Genomic DNA, 21,461 nt, shown 5'->3' with positions numbered 1-21,461 from the left:
GGAAAGAGAGTGACTTACCTTTGATTTCTTCTACTATTAATTTATCACATATTTGCTTTTCATATGTCTCTATATGTTCTAAAGACTCCTGAAATAGATCTGCCTCTCTCATCACTTGATTTTGATATAAAATCAGTTCACTATATTCATAATCTATTTTATTAGGAGGAATCTGGGGGGAAAAAAAGCAATAGGTTAGTTAACATTTACCTGTACCTCAATTGTATGCAATATTGCAGAACACAAGATTCAGGCTATGGAATGTATCAGGTCTATTTATATATTCATCCAAACATTCAAAATTTAAAACTCCCATTATTCATAACAGAATTAGATTCATTCAGGATACCCTTTGTTAGTGAACAGTTTAAAATAATTCCTGTGTTTCTCTTTGTCAAGATGATCCTTTCTTTCTCTCATACAATCCCATAAAATTTGCAAACATCTTGGTAATCTTTTCCTTCTGAAGGACTCATGTACTCCACAACAATTTTGGCCTAAGTTCTGTAGCAGATTGCTGGGATATCACAATACTCATTTTCAGCATACCAAATATTCTGGATCAAACTATTTCCAAGAGCAACAAACCACCCAAACACTGGCCACAGCTTGACAACTAGAATTTTTCAGACAGAACCTAAACTATTTCTCTCTAACCAAGTGTTTTCTGTACTACACTTCAAACCCCGGGAAGCACAATGCACGAGCATGCTAAGAGTGTTTTCAAGCAAAGATAATGATTTTAAGTTCTGCTGCCATTTGCATACCTAGGATTTAGTCTACTAGCTACAGTAAAACTAGGGGGCCATCCACCTGCCAGTGATATATGAGCCACTGAAACAGAATGACATTCAGAAGTATTTAATTTTAGGGATAACACCCTAAAGTGTCTTTAGGCAATGAAAAATCTTGCCAGAGTTATAATTAATATTTCATACTAAATGCTCTTCACTAATATACACAGAAGCTACTGCAATTATCAGTAAATTGGAAGAATCTGAGACCAGATGCAGAAGTCTGCAGATAATGCCCAGTAGATCTGTATGTTTACTATGAGAAATATACTGCCTCAATAGAAACTGTAGGAGAGACAGTGATAGGCTAACATGATTTTATTAAAAATACCTAAGCAGCTGAGCTTAATAGATGTTAATAATTTTCTTTCCCATGACACAACATACTTTGTTTCTTTCTGAGCAAGCAACACCTCAAAGTCACATTGGTCACCAAACAGTTTACTATTACTTTTCTGTTCCCTGAGAAAAGCTTTTCCTATGTCTTCTCCAAAGAACTAAGAAATTTAATAAAGAAAAAAAAAATCCAACCCAATACATTAAGCTCGTTGAAATTAACAATCATATTAAAAGAATATTGTCCTAAACCTCTACTTCCAGACCTTTCCTAAACACAGATCGACTCTGATCATGCTCTTTGAATGTTTAGAGGCAGCTTTTCCAGTACTGTGACTTTTTACAAGGAAGATTTTCCTTTAGACAGAAATTTTATGGAAGATGGTGTAACTAAAAATATTGTAAAGAAGAGTGTGTCTGACAATGAACATCAACTTCTGGGCTGAAAATAACCATATTCAAGTATTTTTTAGTAACTACTAACATATAGCAAATGATGACTACTGGAACAAGACCTTGCACGTACTAGAGTAGCATGAAGTCCTACCCATTTCTTAAAATATATATCCTCTATCCACAGCTCCATTTCTGGTTCCACCTTTACTTAATTTTTATCCATATTAAACATCGGAAGTCACTAATAAAGACACTGCCACCTGGAAAGTATTTTTGACTGCTTTAACAGACTTGACAGGGAACCGCAATGGGTTAAGAGTTTAAGCATGTCTTCCTGCAATCCAAAGAAGTGGTACTGTAGAGCACTAGGTTAGTTCTTCCTCCATAAAAATATCCTCCCTTCCAGTACAGTACATGTATCTAAATTCCACAAGTAGCACAGGTTTTTGGCACATCATTATTTCATTTTAGGCCTTTGAAACACAGATTACCCCCAAACCCCTTAAAAATGTATATAAAAAAGACAAGAAACATATCAATTAACCTTCTTGTAGCAATTTTGGTTTGGCAGGACTAATAAAAACCATGAAATGTCAAAAAAAAAGTCAACTCCCTCTTACACATAGGGCAAATCCACCAGAAAGATACTGCACTTATTGCTGCTCCATTTAAAAGCCCATTTTTAAGAGTACTTTTAGGAAAGGTTCAATTGTAAAGAGATACTGCAGTCTCAGACTAATGACTATTTCAAAGTGCAATTCATCAGAAGGCAAGCGGCTTAGAAGCCCAGTACTTAACGTGAATGATCAGATTGCCCTGTAAAGAGCCAGACATTCTAAAAGAAGTTGTGTGTATGCCATTGTTATTGCTGCACAATACACCTTTAACTCCTCCCCCCACCCCCAGAAGACTTATGATTCTTGAATATAGAATCATAGAATGGTTAGGGTTGGAAAGGACCTTAAGACCACCTAGTTCCAACCCCCTGTGTTCAACTCTGTCTTGAACTCAATACCGTTCAAAATAAACTTCCTCCTCTCCTGGAAAAAAAGAAAAATAAATAAAAAAATTTTAAGAAATCAACTTTACAAGCACAGATGCCCTATGCTGTCACTGAGAGAATGTGACAAGATGCAGCCAAAACATACCTAAGAGCAGACCCCCAAAACTCCAGGTTTTCTGTCCATATCTGTAATTGTGGGCCTGATGCAGAAATTAGGAATAAAATAAAAATTAAGAATAAAAATTTTGTTCTGGAAAAGAAGAAAGGAAAAATGGGACATACAACAGTAGAACAAATTACATAGTTGTTTTACACCTTGGCTCACAAAATTTAAATTCTGAAGTGACTCTTACATCATTTGATTTAACCTGGACAGCACAGGCTGTTATATTTCCTGCAGTGATGTCTGCATTCAACCTCATAACCTGTTTTTGACTGAAATACTGTGCATCTGGCTAATTTACAGCTTTCAGATGACAGGCAATGTTGATCTGGATACAGTAAAAGAGAAAAAAAAAAATAAAAAAAAATCAGTATTTCCAGTGATAATTTAGCCATTAGAATCAAACTGTCAGTGACAAAAAGTGATTTATCATTTCAGTTTGTTGCTCAACTTCCTGACACTACTTGTTCCCTTATATTTCCCTACTAAGCAATCTTCCTAGCAATTATTCTTCCCTAAACCAGTATCTAAACTGTACTAGAACCACCTAGGTTTTTTTTCTGCTTACAGTAAACAAAAAGAATGCCTGCCCTTCACTAGATGGCATTTTCTCCAGTCCTCTCATCTTTCCAGATTGCTCATTTTCTAACTTTTTAAAAGCAGGGTTATCAGTAAGTCTGGATCTCTCTGTAATCAGTACTCTATAAAGAAAAACCCTGCTGCTTCTCAGAAATAAGGGTGTTTTTTGCTTTTCACCCATAAGCCTGCCCCAAGGGACTATTTTACAATAAGCCAAGTCAATCTAACTGTAGCCTGGATCAACAAAGGCAGTTCACTTCCCTCTATTATTCCCCTTCCTCTTTCCCCTCTCACCTCACAGTTGTTCAGTTCAGCCAATCAATCCTTCAAAAGAGTGATTATTTTTCTGTCACTTTGGCTTCCTGAACCAGCCCTCCACAAGTCAACCAGTGCTGCACAAGGAAGCAGTGGGAGCACACAGGAAAAAGTCAGACTGCTGGTTTTGGCAACAGCTTGTAGCTACATTAGCTCCATTATTTCGTAATATTGCATCTTCAGATAACTCACCTACAATCACTAACATGACAGTTCCTCTACCTTTTTCTTAAGTTTTACTGCTTGGTTTTGGCTGTGTTAATTCACATCTGAATGGACACAGCTGCCTAAGTAATCCAAGTGAATTAACGTGATCACCCTACACTGCCATTTACCAATTATTATGACAGCAGCATTTTATGTAATATGTTACATTGACTTCTTTATTTATTAACAATAATAGTAAACAGTACAGACTGCCACAAAACTCCTTGAAAACATCAGTTTGTTGACGATTCCCATTCACTAGTGCTTGGAAACCCTTCAGTCTTCCAACCCTCCTTTTAAACCTTGAACACCACCACCATTTTATCAGTCACACGCAATATTCCATCAAGACAGTCACAGAAGTTCACCTATTGAGGAGGAATGCATATAAAGTACAGGTCAAGAGAGAAGATTTGGAAAATAAGGTAAATAAGAGGTGTACCTCCTGAGTATTCTGAACTCAACTATTTCGACTGCAGGACTGTTAAATATCCAGACACTGCACAAACAGTACATTGGGGAACTCGTATGGAAGAGCCAAAGTGTGGCTCCTGACTGTTCTGGACCCAACGCATTGATTCTTCCAGTAGTTGGGACTCTAGATGGCCCTGCACTCCTTTGGGAGCTAGCACAGGATTCTCTCTATTTGCAAGAGAGATTCAACTAATGTGGTCATCTTACTTTTAGTGCTGTAGGGGAAAAAATACAATGTGCCACTTAACTGTATCTATCATCTCAAAAGGAAGACGAAAAGCTTGACACTACTAGTCTGACATTTGTAGCGTATTTCTGTCCTTTAATGCGTAACCAGCTTTTCCACCATCTGCCTGTGACTGACCTATGCTAATCAACAGTTAAACAGATCATTGTTCAAGTACAAACCATCTTCCAGTTTATGGAAGTCTCCAAAATATTTCCAGTTCTACAAAAAAAATGACATGAGAGCTTGAGATCTTCTTAGAATTTCTTTGTGTTTAGGGTGAGATTTAAGATTGTGATAACTTGCACAGCAGACTCAACTAACTTAGTATGTTCCTCTATGGCAGATGGTATTTAAATCTGGCTTAGTCACTAGACTGAAGAGCGTATCATCGTGACTGCCCTCAAATAAGCATATCTACGCGCAACCTTTTAGAAAAGACAACATTAACAGCATCACTTCCATTCTCTCCAGGGGGCCAACACCACTGTTAAGCCCTCTTAGCCCTTGGAAATACTGATTTCTTATACTTGCAGTTTTTTCCATTTATTATATATATTCTAATTCAAACAGTCATTTCAAGAATGAACTCAGACTGGGCTCTGCTGACTCACTCATGAACCATGACTTTTTGGCTGTCAAACACTCAAAATATTACCCTATTTTCATTTAAACTCATTGTTTTCAGTTACTATACAACACTGAAGTTACAGCTCTTCTGAAAAATCAAGCTATATATACACACCTGGCTTGCAACATCCTTTGTTTCACCATGATACAGGATCAAGACACAAACACCGGTTCCTCCTAGCAATTAATACCCTTTCTTACAGTTAGCACCATTCTGGCCATATAACATCTCCAATGCAATTGTCTCAGAGAGGACGCAAGATTTTTGTTTGAAAACATCGAAGTCTACAGGTTAGGTGATATCTGATCACCTGCACATGATACTTCCAGAATGCCTCCCAAGCCAAATGCATCTATAAACATGGGTTTTCTTTCCATGTTACAGAATAATCAATCAACACATCCACTCTGTTCTGTTGATTCAGACTTTATGGTTCTGCATTATCAGTAACAGAATAATGGAATGGTCTCTCTTAAAGAAAGGTTATACTCAACAATTTTAGCACTGTACCATTTGCTCCAACAAATTTGAGTCACACCAAATCTTCTCAAAGATTTTTCAGCTATGCTTTCCTGTTACTTTGACACCAAGCTCATGATTTTTAAGTGTATAATATATAGATGCATACAAAGCAATGAAAAAGTTTCTTTTCACATTCTTTGTGGTGATGTAATGGCCTCCAGGCTATGGCAGGAGAAAGGGCAAACAAGCACATTCAACAGTATTTTCTGAAGTTTTACCTACTGTAAAAGGGACAGGATCATCACAGGTTTTCTTCAGCTACAAGCCTCACAAACATTAGGTTACTCAGTTGCTCCACATCAGTCTACCCTTATAACCTCAACTCTTAACAGCCTATTGAGAGTGGCAAAGTATTCTTGTATAATTTGCATCAGCTGCTAAGCTTCTGGAAATCTTTCTGCTCAAAGCAGAAAGCTCCAAAGTAACAAATTTCCTCCTAATTCTTAACTAGGTCCTGATTAAAAATAACTAATTCCTCAGATTCCATCTCTTATACAGAAAAACTTCTCTTTCCAGAATAGGAAGTCTTACCTGTTGGGTTTTCCTAAACTCTTCAAGTAGTTTTAAGGCCATATCATAATCTTTTAGTAAGTGGTATGCAATGGCATACCCAATCCAGGAAGCCCTTTGTGTGGGGCGCAGCTGAAGTAGCTGGTATCTTGTCTCCTTCAGTAAAAGAAAAGCAATTTTAAAGTAACAGATGATTAAAAAAAAAAAAAATTACACCAACTTCATGATGATTTACCACCAGCACAGCCTGTATTTTAAAAGATCTTTTAAAAGCACCAGACAATTTTTAAAATTCTTACCACATGGGGAAAAACAACATGTTTCTGTCACATAAATCATGGGGGTTATGTTCTAAATACAGGAGTCATAGCACAAAGCTTAAAATCTATTTGTTGGGACACAAGAGTTGTCATTTTCAAGAGTACCTCTTAAAGGCCTAAATTATTTCCTAAAACAGAGCTCTGAAATCTCAGGGAGGTTTTTCCACTGGAAAACTGCTCACTGCCACTGAAAGACCAGCCCCACTCTCCTCATGCCCAGGCACAAGGTCCTCATACTTACACTGCTGCAGCACTTCTCAGACTCCCTCCTGAGTCAAATCATATCCCCAAGTCAGTCATTCCCTTTTCTTGCATTAGCAAATTCAACCTTCTCAGTGAAGGAGATCAACTAATGCCAAAGCCCGCAATCCAGCCCCCTACTTCCCATGAAATAGTGTACAGAAAAGGAGCAAGACTTTTCCATTTCACAGCCAAATCAGTTCAGCCATTTTAAAACCACTAACTCTGGTTTTAGACAAATTTTAAGGTTTTATTTATAACATCAGTATTGGGTTCAAGAAATCAATCATCATGGTGCAAGTTTCCAAGATACTCAAGGCAAACATGATAGTGTATTTCTCACAAAACACACCTTCACTATAGGCACCCAAAACACCATTTGCAGTACTTAACAGCACAGTAAGTACTCCTACTTGCTAACTTTTAAATTTTATCCTTTTAATTTTCATTATTTTAGTGAAAAGCAAGTTGAGAACTAGACTTTTACAAGGCGATTCTTTTTACAAGTCAAATTGTACTCAATAACTGTACTTTAGTTCTGTTCTCAACATCATATGGAGCTCTGCTGCAATACTTTTCATGCTTTCCTAAACAAAGAGCTTAAAACACTTTTGAAACAGCAAAACCAAGTAGCAACAGAATTACTATCAACAGAAGACTTAGTAATGGATAGAATAACAAGAGCATGCAAACAACAATAAATGGGAATACAAAGAGAATACTTACTCTGTATCCTTCTAAATCCCTCATCTGAATCTGCAACAAAGAGAGATCTCTCAAGATCTGTAGATTATCTTTATCTAGCTTGAGTGCATTCCGGTAACACTTGATGGCTTCATCATATTTCTTATCAGAACGTTGCAGAAGACCATAGACGTGCCAACCTAATGCACGTTAAGGAAAATACACTGACAAGTTTCAAAGTAACTACAGTGTATTTGTGTTACAAAAAAACTTGACACGTTCCTTGAAGATCAACATCCTTATAAATTCAGTTTCATTACGGCAGCTAGACTTTACAGGCACATTTTAAAATATTACTGCTTACTTACAAGAATTTCAACTCTCTTCTTAAAAAAAAAAAAAAAAAAAAAGAAGAATTTTTTTTTTTTAAAGAAATTAAGTCACATTCATACACCCCCCAAAACCCCACTGTTATACAAACTAAATGATCCAAACTCCACAAGCCCCAGAAGAGTTATTCTTGGAGATGTATTATTTATAATATACTACTATAACTACAGTAGGACTTCTTACTCTTAGAAATGTCTCACTCTAACAATACAATGGTGTACAAGTTTTACTTTTCCTCATTTGCCTATCTGTAACCTCAATTAGTCCCCCAGATTTTACAGCAAGAGATAAACAGAGGCTCACTTCATTCACTGACAAAAGGAAACCTTAGCATTTCAAAAGTCAAAAGCCTTTGTTGCATTCTCAGCATCTCAGATTTCCATGAGTAGTGTCATTTCAATAGACTTTTCTCTCACAAGCATCCTTTTTTATCCTGGAAAGATTCTGAATTCAAAGCATGAAACCAACATATGCCGTAATGCAACACATTACGCCGTGTATTTACATTAGTTTCAAGAAGTCCTTTTAGAAGAAAGATTATTTGCCATTATCTACCTGTTGCTATGCCAGGCTACTAGTAGCTCACTAAGGCAACATCTTCCATAGTAGCAGATCTGCATGTACGTTGATTTTCAAATTAGAAGTGGCTCAAAAGCTCTCTTATGTGCCCCTGAAGCAGCAAAATACAGCAAAACTTGGGGAGAGGTACATGCATCCTTCATCAGCTTTCAATTACGATGACACAAATAACTCCGTGCTTATAACCAAAATATTTAAGAGTTATTACGCTATTGAATTGAAACAGAAGCAACTGTTTCCTCCAAAGATACAATCATTTCTAAACTTTGCATTTCAGTGGGTTAACCTGTTCAAGTTAATGAAAGAAACAGAACTGTAAGATCCTGCTTTCTTAGAAAGGCTCATGTCCCGAAGTCAGTTCTAGATACAAGACTTCAGCCAAAAGAAAAGACTTGTGAGAATTAAGTTTGAAGGAAATTTCTAACAGGCAAAAGACCCCATTCTGCATTTCTACAGGAACACTAAATTAATTTCAGCCAGCTGATGCCCAGAAAAACCACATGCACCTTTGAGACTTCTAGGAGGGCTGCTGTCACTGCCGCGAGGATGTAAGACTAAATGGGAAAGGGGGACAAAACAATTTTGGATACAGTCGCAGCAGTTGGGTCTAGTACTGGTACTTCTTTCTGTAAATCCTGCCTAGTCTATTTGAGTTCGAGAATGCAGGACATGGATCAAAGTTAAGTGTAGCATCTTCATACACCTGCACCAGAACTACTGGCATTTTAGATTCTCATCTAGAGAATGACAGTTCAGTCCAAAAGAATTTATGTGCAGTTCAGTGTACTGAAACTAAGATAGTTCTTTGAGTAATTTATCAGGCATCATTACCGTACCAACTGAATCCAGGAAATCTGGCTTAATCTTTCGTAAATCATATTCTTGACCAAGCAATCAAGTAAAGAAAAGCACAAACCCATTCAGAAGTAAGAATGTACAGTAGTCAAGACTAAGCATTAAGAAATTTTAACAGCTGACACAAGCCAATAAAGCACAGTGCTACCAATTATTACCACAGACAGCTCTGGGCAGCCTTGCATGTGTCCCTACAGTGTCTCGAATACAACATGTAGTTTGACCAGAAAACTTCTGGATTTCTAAATCATTTTACAATGGCCACTTCCCTACAGACCTCAACATGGGGAAACATAGAAGAATTAAAATCTCCTACTCCTTAAACAACACTGAAGTGACCAGCTGTATTTCAAAAACCCTCCACCATGTCCTTTCTGAAAAGCACAGATGACAAAATAAATCAAAAGCACCTTTAAAAGTCACCCCAAGAAAATAAGAACACATAGATGTATTGCGCCTCCTCAAAACCAGCTACTGGAATGAGATGACTTCAGCAGCTATCCCCCACCTCTCCCTCTAAACCAAATAACAAGCATTAAGCTCACACGAAAAAGGAGACGTAAACATTACTTTAGAGAACCTCTCAAGTTCTGCTTAGGTAACACTGAGGATGAACAGGCCTTCAAGCTTTCATGAGAACGTCATGGCTAGTCACAAGCCTTTGCAAAGGATGTAGAGGGAACCTTTAATAAGCAGCCCAGCCTCACATCTGTTTCTCATGGGATAGAATATATACTCTAATCTTGACTTTCTCCATGTACCACCAGGAAAGACTCACCGGACCACCAGGAAAGATTCAGATATTTGGGCAGTGACATTATGATAGCACATCAGGTGCTCTTAAAGCATGACAGTAGTAAAAGAGGTTTGCTATTTCTTTAGAATTTACGAAGAGATGACAACTGAAAGTACTGTGACAAATCTGATGCGTAGTCTTGAATGAATTTGCTATTACTTCACTACACTAGAGAAGTAATTCTGCATAGACAGATTACTCTAGGGGATTCTCTGTACAGCTGTAGCAATACACTTCAATGCACAAAGTTAGAATTTTTTTGCTTTGTCAGAGCTAATTCTATGGATGCAGCTGAAAAAATATAAATCTGTGCCTAATATTCAGGTAAGTTTAGACTTTATCTGAACTCAGAAAACAGATCCTGTAGCCTTTTCCAAGTAAGCTAAGTTTAACGAGTCAGTTAAACAGTGATAAAACCCACTGAAACTCACAACCAAAATAAGTATGCTTTTTCTAAATTTGTCCAGGTACAGGGTCCCTTTGACCAATCCCCAGATTAGATGTGAAAAAGCACAGATCCCTCCAGCATTTGCAGGGAAGTCTTCCAGATAGTTTTAAAAGTCAGCATGAATTCAGCTTTTAGAATCAAGGTGGTACAAATTGTCTTTGATTCGTCTATGGCATACCTCTATGTGTATGGAGGTTATTAGAGTTAATAGAGAATTTTTACACCCTCAAGCTCCCTGAACAAAGCAATAGTATAAACAGTCATCCCTTTGTCTTACCTACACAGTCATCAAAAAATGTGTCCTATGATACTAAGGGAAGATTTTGTGAAAAACTTAACTATTTAACGGAAAAATTTTCCCTGAACATGCAAGCTAAATATATATGGAACAAGGAAGGCATTCTCTGCAAATCTGGAATAGGCGTCTACCTGTGCCTTAAACAGAAGATCTTTGGGAGTAGCTGTCTAGATAGCTGTTAAGTAGTTTACAGGTATAAACTTTTGGAAGACAAGCTCAGAACAGAATAGTAGTTATCAAGCCAGGAGACCTAAAGCATTACCTAAAATTTAGTGGCAAAATAAGTTCTTTCAGAACACCTCTAGATTAGATTTCTTATACCATTCTGAAAGAAGGAAACTTCAGATTTTACAAGCTATACAGATGGTCTTTTGCCGAGAGATAAATATAAAAGGCATTTTTCCTAAAGGTTCTGCAAAACTGTAGAAAGGAAAATAAAATCTTATTTCAAGTATTTGATTACCAATTAATATTCACTGTACACACCTTTAGATTTTTTTTTATGCAGACCACATTATGTATTTCAACACTGTGACTTTGTTGCTACATCAGTACATACAAGCAGAAGTAAGAACATATAGCAAAAAGACCAGATTTTGTATTACAAAGGATACAGACATGACTCTTAACATCATTACGAAGTCCTTTACGAACAAATTCATATGCTTCTTCCTTCTTCCCTAAGCAGTTCAGGGTCAGTCCTTTCATTGCCAGCGTCTCTGTAAGACATATCATACACTTATGTTTCTGACTTCCCATATGCCACTTTTACAGCGCAGATATCCTTTGAAGCTGCTACACAGTGAAGTTCCTCATTAAAAGCTAAATTTAGATCAGGACAGCTGAAGACTGTTATATGGAAACATTTCCTTTCTTCAAAATGGTCTTAAAAAGACCACTGCACATCATCATACAGATGTGATGAACACAAGCACCACTACGTTTATTAATTTAAAAAAAATATATTTAACTGGCTCTAAGGGAGTTAACAATAAGCTAAAGCAATTTTAGAGAGCTTCTCAATGCATTTTAAAACTCCAGGGGAGGCAGAAAACAAACAAACAAACAAACAAACAAAATCATTAGATTGTGTCACAGCATAAGAAACCAACGTCCATCACAGTCAGCTCCACTATTGCAGGTTGCTTACAAAGCATTAGTTGAGAAGTGCATTTCCTGCTATGGTGTTTTGGGGTTAAAAGGCCTTCTCAATGTAGTAGAATTTTAATCAACATTGAGAGGTACAAGATTCCAAATAATAGATTGGTATGACTATTGCTTTCCCTTTTCTGCCATTCTTCAAGTAACACTGTGGGAAACACACTGCACTATGCATGAAAGCTGTTCCAGATTCATTTTATTTTTTTTCCCCTAAATAAGAGTTTTGGCTCCTGACAGAAGATGAGTCACACTTTCATCATAATATGCTGGTTTTCTTCCAATTGCAACCTTTTCCCCAGTGTCAATGGCAATGGTCCATCATCTCAAGGTCAGACCTAACAGCAGTTTGAATTTTGACCGACCTGTTTAACTCAGTTTTCTGTAGAAGTACACCTATAGTGAACAATAATCCAAAATGAGCCAATGATTCTGGTTTGTTTTCAAACAGAAAGAGCTAGAACAATGCCTTCTCAATAATATTAGGGCGCTTGAAAAAATATCCCACTGTGGGAAGGATGGCAAGCTACTCCTACCTTCCCATACCAGGGAGATAACTGCCCAGCCACAGCAATCCATCTGTTTGCCACCTTCTCCCTAGATTTTTCAAATTCCTTGTCTCTGAAGCTAAGTGTGACAACAGTGCAGCTTCCCATCAGATCATTTCATCAGCTTAGTTCTGCTTCAGCTGTTCATTCCAGGCTCTGCTCCCAAGCTTCAAAGCCATTAGTGGCTCAGAGCCCAAGTAGTATGTGGACTGCCAAGGCAGCTAGTTGTCCTGGAAAAGTTTAAGAGGCAGCAAAAGCAGAAAAGAGATGTATATTGAGATGTTATAAAAACAAGTGCTAGTGGAGACAATTGCATTAGATCAGAACTGGAAAAGCCATTCCAGCTTTGAAGCAACAAGCAAACTGTACTTTTATCTCTAGGGAAGTAATGAAGACAAAGAAACAGCAGACTGATGGAAGCATGAAAAGGATTAGCTGAAAATTTTGCCAAGATGTGACAATGTCAAATAGGAAAATAATTTTACTGACACAGTACATGCACACTCAGTGTTAGGTTGCTTCAACAGCAGACAAACAAGAAAAATTCACTCTATCAGAAGGAAAGATTGGCTGAGCCATGCACAGAAACTCTGTAATACAGCAAGGCCAGAGTACGTTACTGAGGTTTACGTTCTGACAGGTTTTGCTGTCCAGTTTCCCGCAGTATTTATCAGAACAGGATCTCCAGATTCTGTCTTTAGCTTCAAGTCTTAGCACCAACAGTACTACAGTTAACTTTGCTCCTTATAAGCAGCAATTTGGTAGGCAGTACAGAAAACTTAAGAATACGAACTTGACAAAAAAGGCAAGATTTTTAATTCACTGGTGGAACCCCTTGATGCAACATAAAAAAAAAAAAAAAAAAAGGCTGGGCTGGCTATTAAACAGGAATGTGGGAATACAAGAAAATCCCACACTATCATTCTGACCCAGAAACCTAGAAAGGCAACTTACTTGGAAGCTTCACTGAAGTGTGCTTCCACCATACATTTTGATCTTCATCATCCCACAGCACAGGAATGTTTGACTGAACTAGGGTGGAAACTTGGTCTGAATGCACAAAACCTGAAAATCCCCAGCAACTATTCAGTCCTAAGGTCAGAATCATACTCAGCAACAAGCTCCTTTCCCAATAATGTAGAATAAACTGATTATACATTTAGACTCATGATAGGAAGGGGGAAAAAAGAAAACCCACCACCACAGAAAAGCCCCAAACAATCTTTTGAGTCTGCAGTTACCTCCATGTTCAGCAAATTTCGGGTTAGAGAGGATCATCTTGCAGAACTTGAGTCCATTTTTGTACTGTTTTTGTTCATAACATTTCTAGAAAAAAGATGGAATATAATCACTGAAACGCATTTAAAACCAGAGTACCTTAACATGCTATTGCAAAGGCAGTTCTTTCAGCAAGGAATGGCCATCAGATCACTAACAACCTCTAGCTCAATGTGACTATTCCTATTACATTGCCTTTTTTCAGCATTCAGAACACTATCTACTTACATTTACATGCAGCCAATGCTCTACCTCATGGTCTCTTTTTTATGAAAAGTTGTTAATCCCTTTTTAACTGAAATAGAGAAGGCAAGTAGGAATGTCTACTTTGATTGGAAAATTCTTAAAAAAAGAGGTAAGTCAGAAATCCTGAACTTTTGAGAAGGCTTAAAGAGTCTAGACACTCCTTTCAACATCCCATTTCCTTGGCGCAGTGACCTCCCAGAATAAGAAATCTTGGACAGAAGACTCTCCTTGTTGCTGATGTACACTTTCAGGAGGAAAAGAGTAACTGTGAAGCTGGATAGGCCTATAATAACCTCAAAAATCTATATACAGATATCTGGGGAGGAAGAATTTACCTGGATATTAAAAAAAAAAAAGAAAAAAAAAGAAAAAAAAAAAAACCAAACCCACAACAACAAACCAACAACCTAATTTCTACCTGGAATATTACAGCTAAGGGCTACTTTCAGGCTTTTTTATAGTATCATTTACCTAATCACCAAACTGATACACAATGTGGTTCAACTCTGGGAACAAGTTTAAAACAAACAAACAAACAAACAAAAACCAACAACAACAAAAAAAAACCCAACACAACTTACATGAGTGTCTGGGTCCCTTTGCTTCTTTTGAAAGATGGTACCTGATGCTAACAAGTCAGTAAGGTCTTACTAATTTAAATGATTACTGATCACCACAGTTGATCAATTTAAAACAAATTTACTTCAGCCAGTTAAAGGCATGCTTGTCTCAGTAAACATGAAAGACTTAAGGTCATTTAAGCTTTTTAACTTGAAAGAAGGAAAAAAATCCCAAACAAATCAGGCTGAACTTGGCACCATTTTCAGTTAATAAGGTGTACTGTCCTGCTGTAATTTAAACAGCTGTTCTCAGGAGAAACGATGTCATTTCAGTTCCATGCTTGAGTACTTTAACAGTCTCATAGATCATTCCCACTCCATCGATCTTCCAAAACAGAGGTAAAGTCTATGTTAAATAATTGCAGAGTGTAGTAACTCCTTTGCAGCCATAATACATCACTGCATTTCTTTCCAGGATGCAAGCAATACAGAAACATGCCTATGTTCACTTCTGGGTAATTGGTTGAAGTGCCTCCAGTCTACAAGAAATGACTTAACTGCAGATAGTTTGCAAGTCTTTGCTGCCTGAAACTCAAGACATTTGCAGTTAGCCATGATTAAGTGAAGACTAAATCGTAGAATAATTTAGATCAGCAGCAACCTTTGGTGGTCATCTAAAAATCACACCTCAAAACAAAGGAGAGCTCACCCTGCTATCAGATGAGGTGGCTCTGCCTGGCTGACTCCTGACAGGACAGACAGGGAGCTCCTATCAGAGGCAGCAGTTACACTATGGCAATTAATATCTAAACAGCAGTAACAAAAAACTTTTGAGAATTTTAAACTGCGAACTAGTTTACCTGAAACAAACCAGGTTGCAGCAAAACTTGGAGTTCCTTCTAGGGAGAGGTAAAATTCTCCCATTCACCTATTTTTCTCTGTTAAGACACTTAATATCATCTTTAAAGAATCATAATACCAACAGTGATCTAAGTGTTCTTTCTAAAATTATTCAGGTATGCCTAAAAAAGTAACAGAATAGCGAACATTCATCCATGATTCTACAACTCTTGCAATGTTGAGTGAAACTGCAAATATACAGCAATGCTTAACCATAGAACAGAAGCTGTATGAGTCAAATGTGCACTTAAAATAAACTACTTGAGGAAATCACATCTATTATCCTTGTTCTGACATATTTACCCTACAGACTTCAGCCTCAGGCCTAGAATTAGAACCAAACTTAAATAATTGTAAACAAATTTCACATTTTTGAGGGAGAAACAAGATCACATTTTTCTAAAAGCTAACAATGGGTGGAAATAAATTATGTATTCATAGCAATACATTGTCTGAAATGTTTACCCATGTAAAAGAAAAGGACTTTGAGCAACGTGGTCTAGTGGAAGGTGTCCCGGCCCATGGCAGGGGGTTGGAACTAGATGAGCTTTAAGGTCCCTTCCAACCCAAACCATTCTGTGATTTGATACAATTACTTGGCTCTCACCAGCAACAGATTCAGTTACATGGACAAGCCTGGACCTTTAAAGCATCCAAACATCATGAATGGACTGCTTTTAAACTTCTGTCTGTCCAAAACCTGTGAATGAGCACACCATGCTCCACCTGCTTTACAGAAGACCAGTTTGCTGCCATACGATACCATCTAATTTTGTAGTACAGATAGGAATTTCATAGTTTAGAAACCTGCTGTCTCCATATGTATTCTCAAGTTTTGTTCTAATTAGGACAAATACAACCAAACTGCATTCATTAGTATCTGTCATATTGCATCAAGTCTTTGGTATATTAAAAGCTCAAGAGAATATGCTGGGTTGATTTTTTGTGGCTGTTTGTGGGTGGGGTTTTTTTCCCTTTCTTTTTTTAAACAGCCTTATCTGTTTTGCTTAATATGAGGCTCCCCAGCACCCTTTTATGGCAATAATTTCCTGCTAAAACTAAAGCCAAATCACAAATGTTTACAGGCTTGAAACCTCAAAGGGAGATTCTGGCAAGGCCAAAATGTTACCCAGAACTTCTGCTACCAGGTGTTCCTAGAAGGATGTTACCTCCTCTTGCAAAAACTCATCCTGGCTTATCCCCTTTCTCAACACTAACTCCAAAATATAATCTACTTGTAGACTTTGCCATACACTCAATCTACCCATCAGTTTATGCACTTTCAGGAAAGCATCAGGTGCCTCTACATGGAGGTCAAATAGGCGCATCATCTAGGAAGCAACTGTAACAAAAAAATGCTAGTAACAAGGATACAACAATGGAGAGCGAAAGGAGACTTTAATCCCACGTTACATGGCTTTGCTGCTTCTACTGAGGAACTGTCCTTCACAAATTCTAATTTATTTTTTGTATCATGCCATCTTTTTTTTACAGAAAAAAAACCTTTCCACCCTTTAAACAGAGAAAAGCCCCTTCCGCTACAAAATACAAACAGAATCAGGGATCTGAATGGCTCCCTACCATTACTTATGAAACAGAAGGACTTCACGTGTCACAAGTCAATTGCATATGCCATTTACATGTAAATTATGGTTAACTATCTGCAACATCAGGTTGGTAAACGGATGCTTTTAAAGACTACCCTCTTTACACAAAGCATTTGCCTCTTAAAAGAAGTCTTGTATTGAGAGAACAGATACATTTTTCACATACTGAAGATAGAGCTTAATACACAGATCAGCAATTTTACGGCTGAAGAACATCTCATTATGGCCCTCAGACATTAACACTTAGTTCTAAGGCCATCTAACAAAAAACCTCTACCAGCTGCTCAAAGAGAGACTGCAGTTGCAGCAACCAATTCCCTCCCCCACTCCCTGTCCCTAGTGCCTCTGTATAAAGTGACATTATTTCATAAACCATTTTTGTATAGGCCAAATAATACGTAGTATCACATTCTAAGAATAAGAACAGGTATTGTATCAAAACAAACAGCAGTGTTAAGTACAGCAAACTTGCTTCCTTGATCATGTTAAAATGTTTTAATAGTTTTAATTTGTTGAAGATGGTCTGTGACTGTAACAGAGCTGCAGTGTAGAAGTTTAATCCAAGTGAGACAGTGACCAGTCTCATGGTGAGCATGTGTAAAGGGGCCTTATAAGAAACATGGGGACAGACTCTTTAATAGGGCCTGTTGTAACTGGCCAAGGGGTAATGGTTTTAAACTAAAAGAGGGAAGATTCAGCCAAGATATTAGGAAGACCTCTTTTTTACAATGTGGGCAGTGAGACACTGGAACAGGTCGCCCAGAGAGGTGGTAGATGTCCCATCACTGGACACATTCTCATTGAAAGTATCCCTGCCCACTGCAGACTGACTGGAGTAGATGACCTTTAAAAGTCCCTTCCAACCCAAACTGTTCTATGATTCTATGTACAATTTTCTTTAATAGCAACATTGCAATTGGAAGTTAGTTTTGCATTCACTTGACAATAACTTGCCCACCACTAAATCCAAACCACTGACAGCAATTTAACACAATTCCCATATCCTACCCATGCAGCCCATGTTCTACTAACACAGGTCTGCACACCAATAGGGTGACTCACCAGGAACGTGCTGCACCATCAGAACCAACAATAAGACAAATATTTCAACTGATTTAACCATTCTTAAGTAGCTGGATAAAACCAGCATCAAGCTTTATTAGAATAACATTGTTTATCAGTCTTCCTTGCTACTGTACTTCCGTATAATCCTGGTTGCAGACCTCTCAGCACTTGACAGAGTTTCAACATTCTTCTTTCTAGGTAATGTGTTCTCTCTCACTACGAAGATTTTTGTGCAAAATTCTGAGGCTTTTGGCAACACTTAAAATACATTTAAATAAAATTTTAGTCTTTTATTCTCTACACTTACACCTTCCATTTTTTAAACTGTATGTCTGCTGTGTAACACTAATGGGAGTGAGGAAGGAACCCAAGAACAAGATGTGGAACATCAGAGCCTAAAAAAAAGGATAAGGGTTACACATAAAGCCCTGTGGAAAGGAATGCTGGAAGTCAGTTGTGCTGACAATCTGTCCAAACCACAATGATCATCAAGTTCACTAATAAAATCCTCCTCAAAGTTATCACTGACTGAAGCTCTTACCAGTGACCTTTCCTGGGAGCTGTCTGGCAAGTATTTAGCGGCTGTTCAAATTATTAACACACATTTCTGACCAAACCCAAGCACAATCAATACAGGAACATCAGCACACTGTCAGTATTCTTCTTAATTGGCTTTTAACACTTGTACCTCTTAAAAAGCCTTCCCTGTTTTATTGCACATCTATAAAACAATGTTACCTGCATCTAACAGACAACCTAAGTTTCTCACAGCAACTGATGAAATCAGTTAACCAAGTACCCTAGATTATTGGCAGAAGTCAGTATATACCGGTCCTATGCTAACAAATTACTAAATTATTTACCAGTTTGATAGCAAGGTCTGATACCACCTTGCTTGAATTATATATGATTAAGTTCTGAAGAAGTTTGGCATCTGTGTTGGAATTGCTCCTTGGATCATGAGACAGTTGGATACTTTGCAATACTGATACAGGAAAAGAAAGCATCACAACATTATTAGATTTCAGAGACAGGCTACATACAGACCTCTACATGAGGTTCCCCAAACAGCAACCCTTTCTCCACACTGATGTCAATTCACTGATGTTTGAGAGAATGGATAGGAAAAAAAACCAAAACCCAACACAGTATCACCTGGATGTGGCTTCAGCTCGTGGAGGCCAAGGAAAGAGTTCATTACTGGTTTCCCACTCTCAAAACATCTTACATTTCTAGTCCCAGGACAACCCTTTCAGAGTGTGTGTTCTTCTACCCTTTCTCCCAAATCCTACTGGTATTTAATACACGCACGGCCACCCCAACTCTGCTGGTAAGAGTGGTTACTTCATCAGCTGAAATAAGAGGAAGGCAACATAGCTCCAGCCTTGCTTGCTCAACTGTCGAAATGGACAGGCCACATAGCTCTTCCCCAGACCTGGGGACTTTGCAATGCAGAACAGCGCAGAGTCAGATCACAGATGGTGGTGTACAATAGAACAAGTGACCAGCATCATATACAGTGATAACATTTTGATCAAAGTAGTAATGTCACCGTAATATCCAAGATTTCACTATCATGATTCTTTGCATGCAACAGCATTTTTTCCTTTTGCTTTGAAAGGGCAGAAACCAGAGAACGTACAGTCGAAAGAGCTCTTACATACAACTACTTAGCATATGTAGCTTCCTCACTATTTAAGAGTTCTCTACCATTCCTGACCATGTGTATGCCCCTGCAAAGCAGAAACCGTAACAGCAACAATAGAAATTACACAAGTCATACACCCGTCAGACATTTTCACCTAGTTTTTAACCTACACTTTGTGTAGAAGTATTGAAGAGATCCATCTGCCACATCTCCAGGGATGAAACTTGGCCTAGCAATGTAATTTGCCTAGCAAGAACTCAGGCTGAGCAGGTGTTCCACAAGCTAGTGGAACTGCATCTGTGAGCAGTCTAGCAAATGAAACCATCAACATCAGCACTGTTTGGCGAGCCCCAATACGCATACACACACACATATATATATATATATATCTAAATCTCAGGCTTTTAAAAAGTTACATTTTTATCTAGACATCTTAAAGCAAGTTCACAGCAACTACCAATGCAAGCCTTAAAGCTAACTTCACCCCAACATTCCATAAAAGATTTCAGTAATTCACACAAAAAGGCTGCACGAATTAACAGATCAGGCCAGATCAAACCCATCTGCTACAGGCCACTAAAGGCAAAATGCAAGTGTTAAGCACATAGGGAGGGGCTTATGAACAAGACCAGCATTATTACCAGAATGTTCTCACCAGCATGTTCTCAGCCTCCAAGTACTTGTGCCTTACCAATCCCCCAAACCAAAAGGAGTATCTTAACAGACACAAAACCATAAAGGCTTCCCCCCCCACAAGCCCCCTCTCAAAGTGCCTAAATCTCTTCATAGCTACTACATCTTGCACAGCATAGGGTTCCACAGTATAGCTACCTTTTTGTCAAGAGCTGTTTGTTTGGAGCCTGCCACTTTGCAGCCACCACTTCTACCAAAATAAAAGTTAGGCATGATAGCTTGAAAATAGGTAAGTCTCTATTTAACTTCTCCAGATCATTCATAATTCCAGAATCTTTTATTAAATTCTTTCTCCTTCAAGAAGGTAATTCCATACTTGCATCCTTCTTCTGAGGAGGCTTATGGGTGGGGGCAGGACCAGGGAAAAAGCAATGCACATGGCATTGCATATGTAGACTTGCAGTGTACTTGAGTGGCATAACAGCCTTTTTCTTTTCCCAGGATTCACCAGCTTTCAACTTCTGTACAATTAAAGTCTTTTAACAGATTCTCCAACCTGAGCAATCCAGCTCACAGCCCATACTAGGTCTACAAGTTAGGATTTCCAAGTGCAACATTTATCTACAATTTTATTTGCTATGACTCAACTTACTCCAGAAACATGATGTACTTCTGCACAGCCTACACTTCTTCTGCCATAAGTACCTTAGTACAACTGAACTCTTCTTGCTATTCATCACTTCTTCTGTTCAGTATAACCGCAGGCAATTAGGAAAAAGTTCCAACACAAAACACAATGAGACTTAATTCTGACAAGTTATCATTTATTCATATAGGAACTTCCCTCAAAAAAAAGCCCAGAGTGAATAACCAACCAGCACCATTCCAGGGAAGCCTGCTTTATGAGCCCTCCACAGTGACATTTACAAGCTCCTTTTGAAAAGTTAAGAGAAGAATATTATTTGGGATAAATTCTTCTCCAAATCAGACTCACTTAAGTCACTGACAACTGTGAAGCACTATCTTCCCTCGTGGAAGTCTCACAGACTCTT

General features: G+C 38.0%; 1 protein-coding gene across 1 annotated transcript in view; it reads right to left on the bottom strand.

Moving 5' to 3' along the window:
• NAA16 (N(alpha)-acetyltransferase 16, NatA auxiliary subunit) overlaps positions 1 to 20,791 on the bottom strand; it is a 56,691-nt gene extending 35,900 nt beyond the window's left edge. The window contains exons 1-6 of the mRNA XM_010024856.1: positions 20,786 to 20,791; positions 13,714 to 13,798; positions 11,381 to 11,485; positions 7,443 to 7,600; positions 6,178 to 6,312; positions 19 to 172 (exon numbers count right to left, since the gene is read on the bottom strand). Of these exons, the coding sequence (XP_010023158.1) occupies positions 19 to 172; positions 6,178 to 6,312; positions 7,443 to 7,600; positions 11,381 to 11,485; positions 13,714 to 13,798; positions 20,786 to 20,791 (643 nt within the window). The remainder of the gene's footprint in view (positions 1 to 18; positions 173 to 6,177; positions 6,313 to 7,442; positions 7,601 to 11,380; positions 11,486 to 13,713; positions 13,799 to 20,785) is intronic.
• Between the last annotated feature and the right edge of the window lie 670 nt (positions 20,792 to 21,461).

Source organism: Nestor notabilis, unplaced genomic scaffold (genome assembly GCF_000696875.1).
Source record: "Nestor notabilis isolate BGI_N333 unplaced genomic scaffold, ASM69687v1 scaffold10352, whole genome shotgun sequence".
NCBI lineage: Eukaryota > Metazoa > Chordata > Aves > Psittaciformes > Psittacidae > Nestor > Nestor notabilis.
This window is presented reverse-complemented; position numbering and strand designations above follow the sequence as displayed.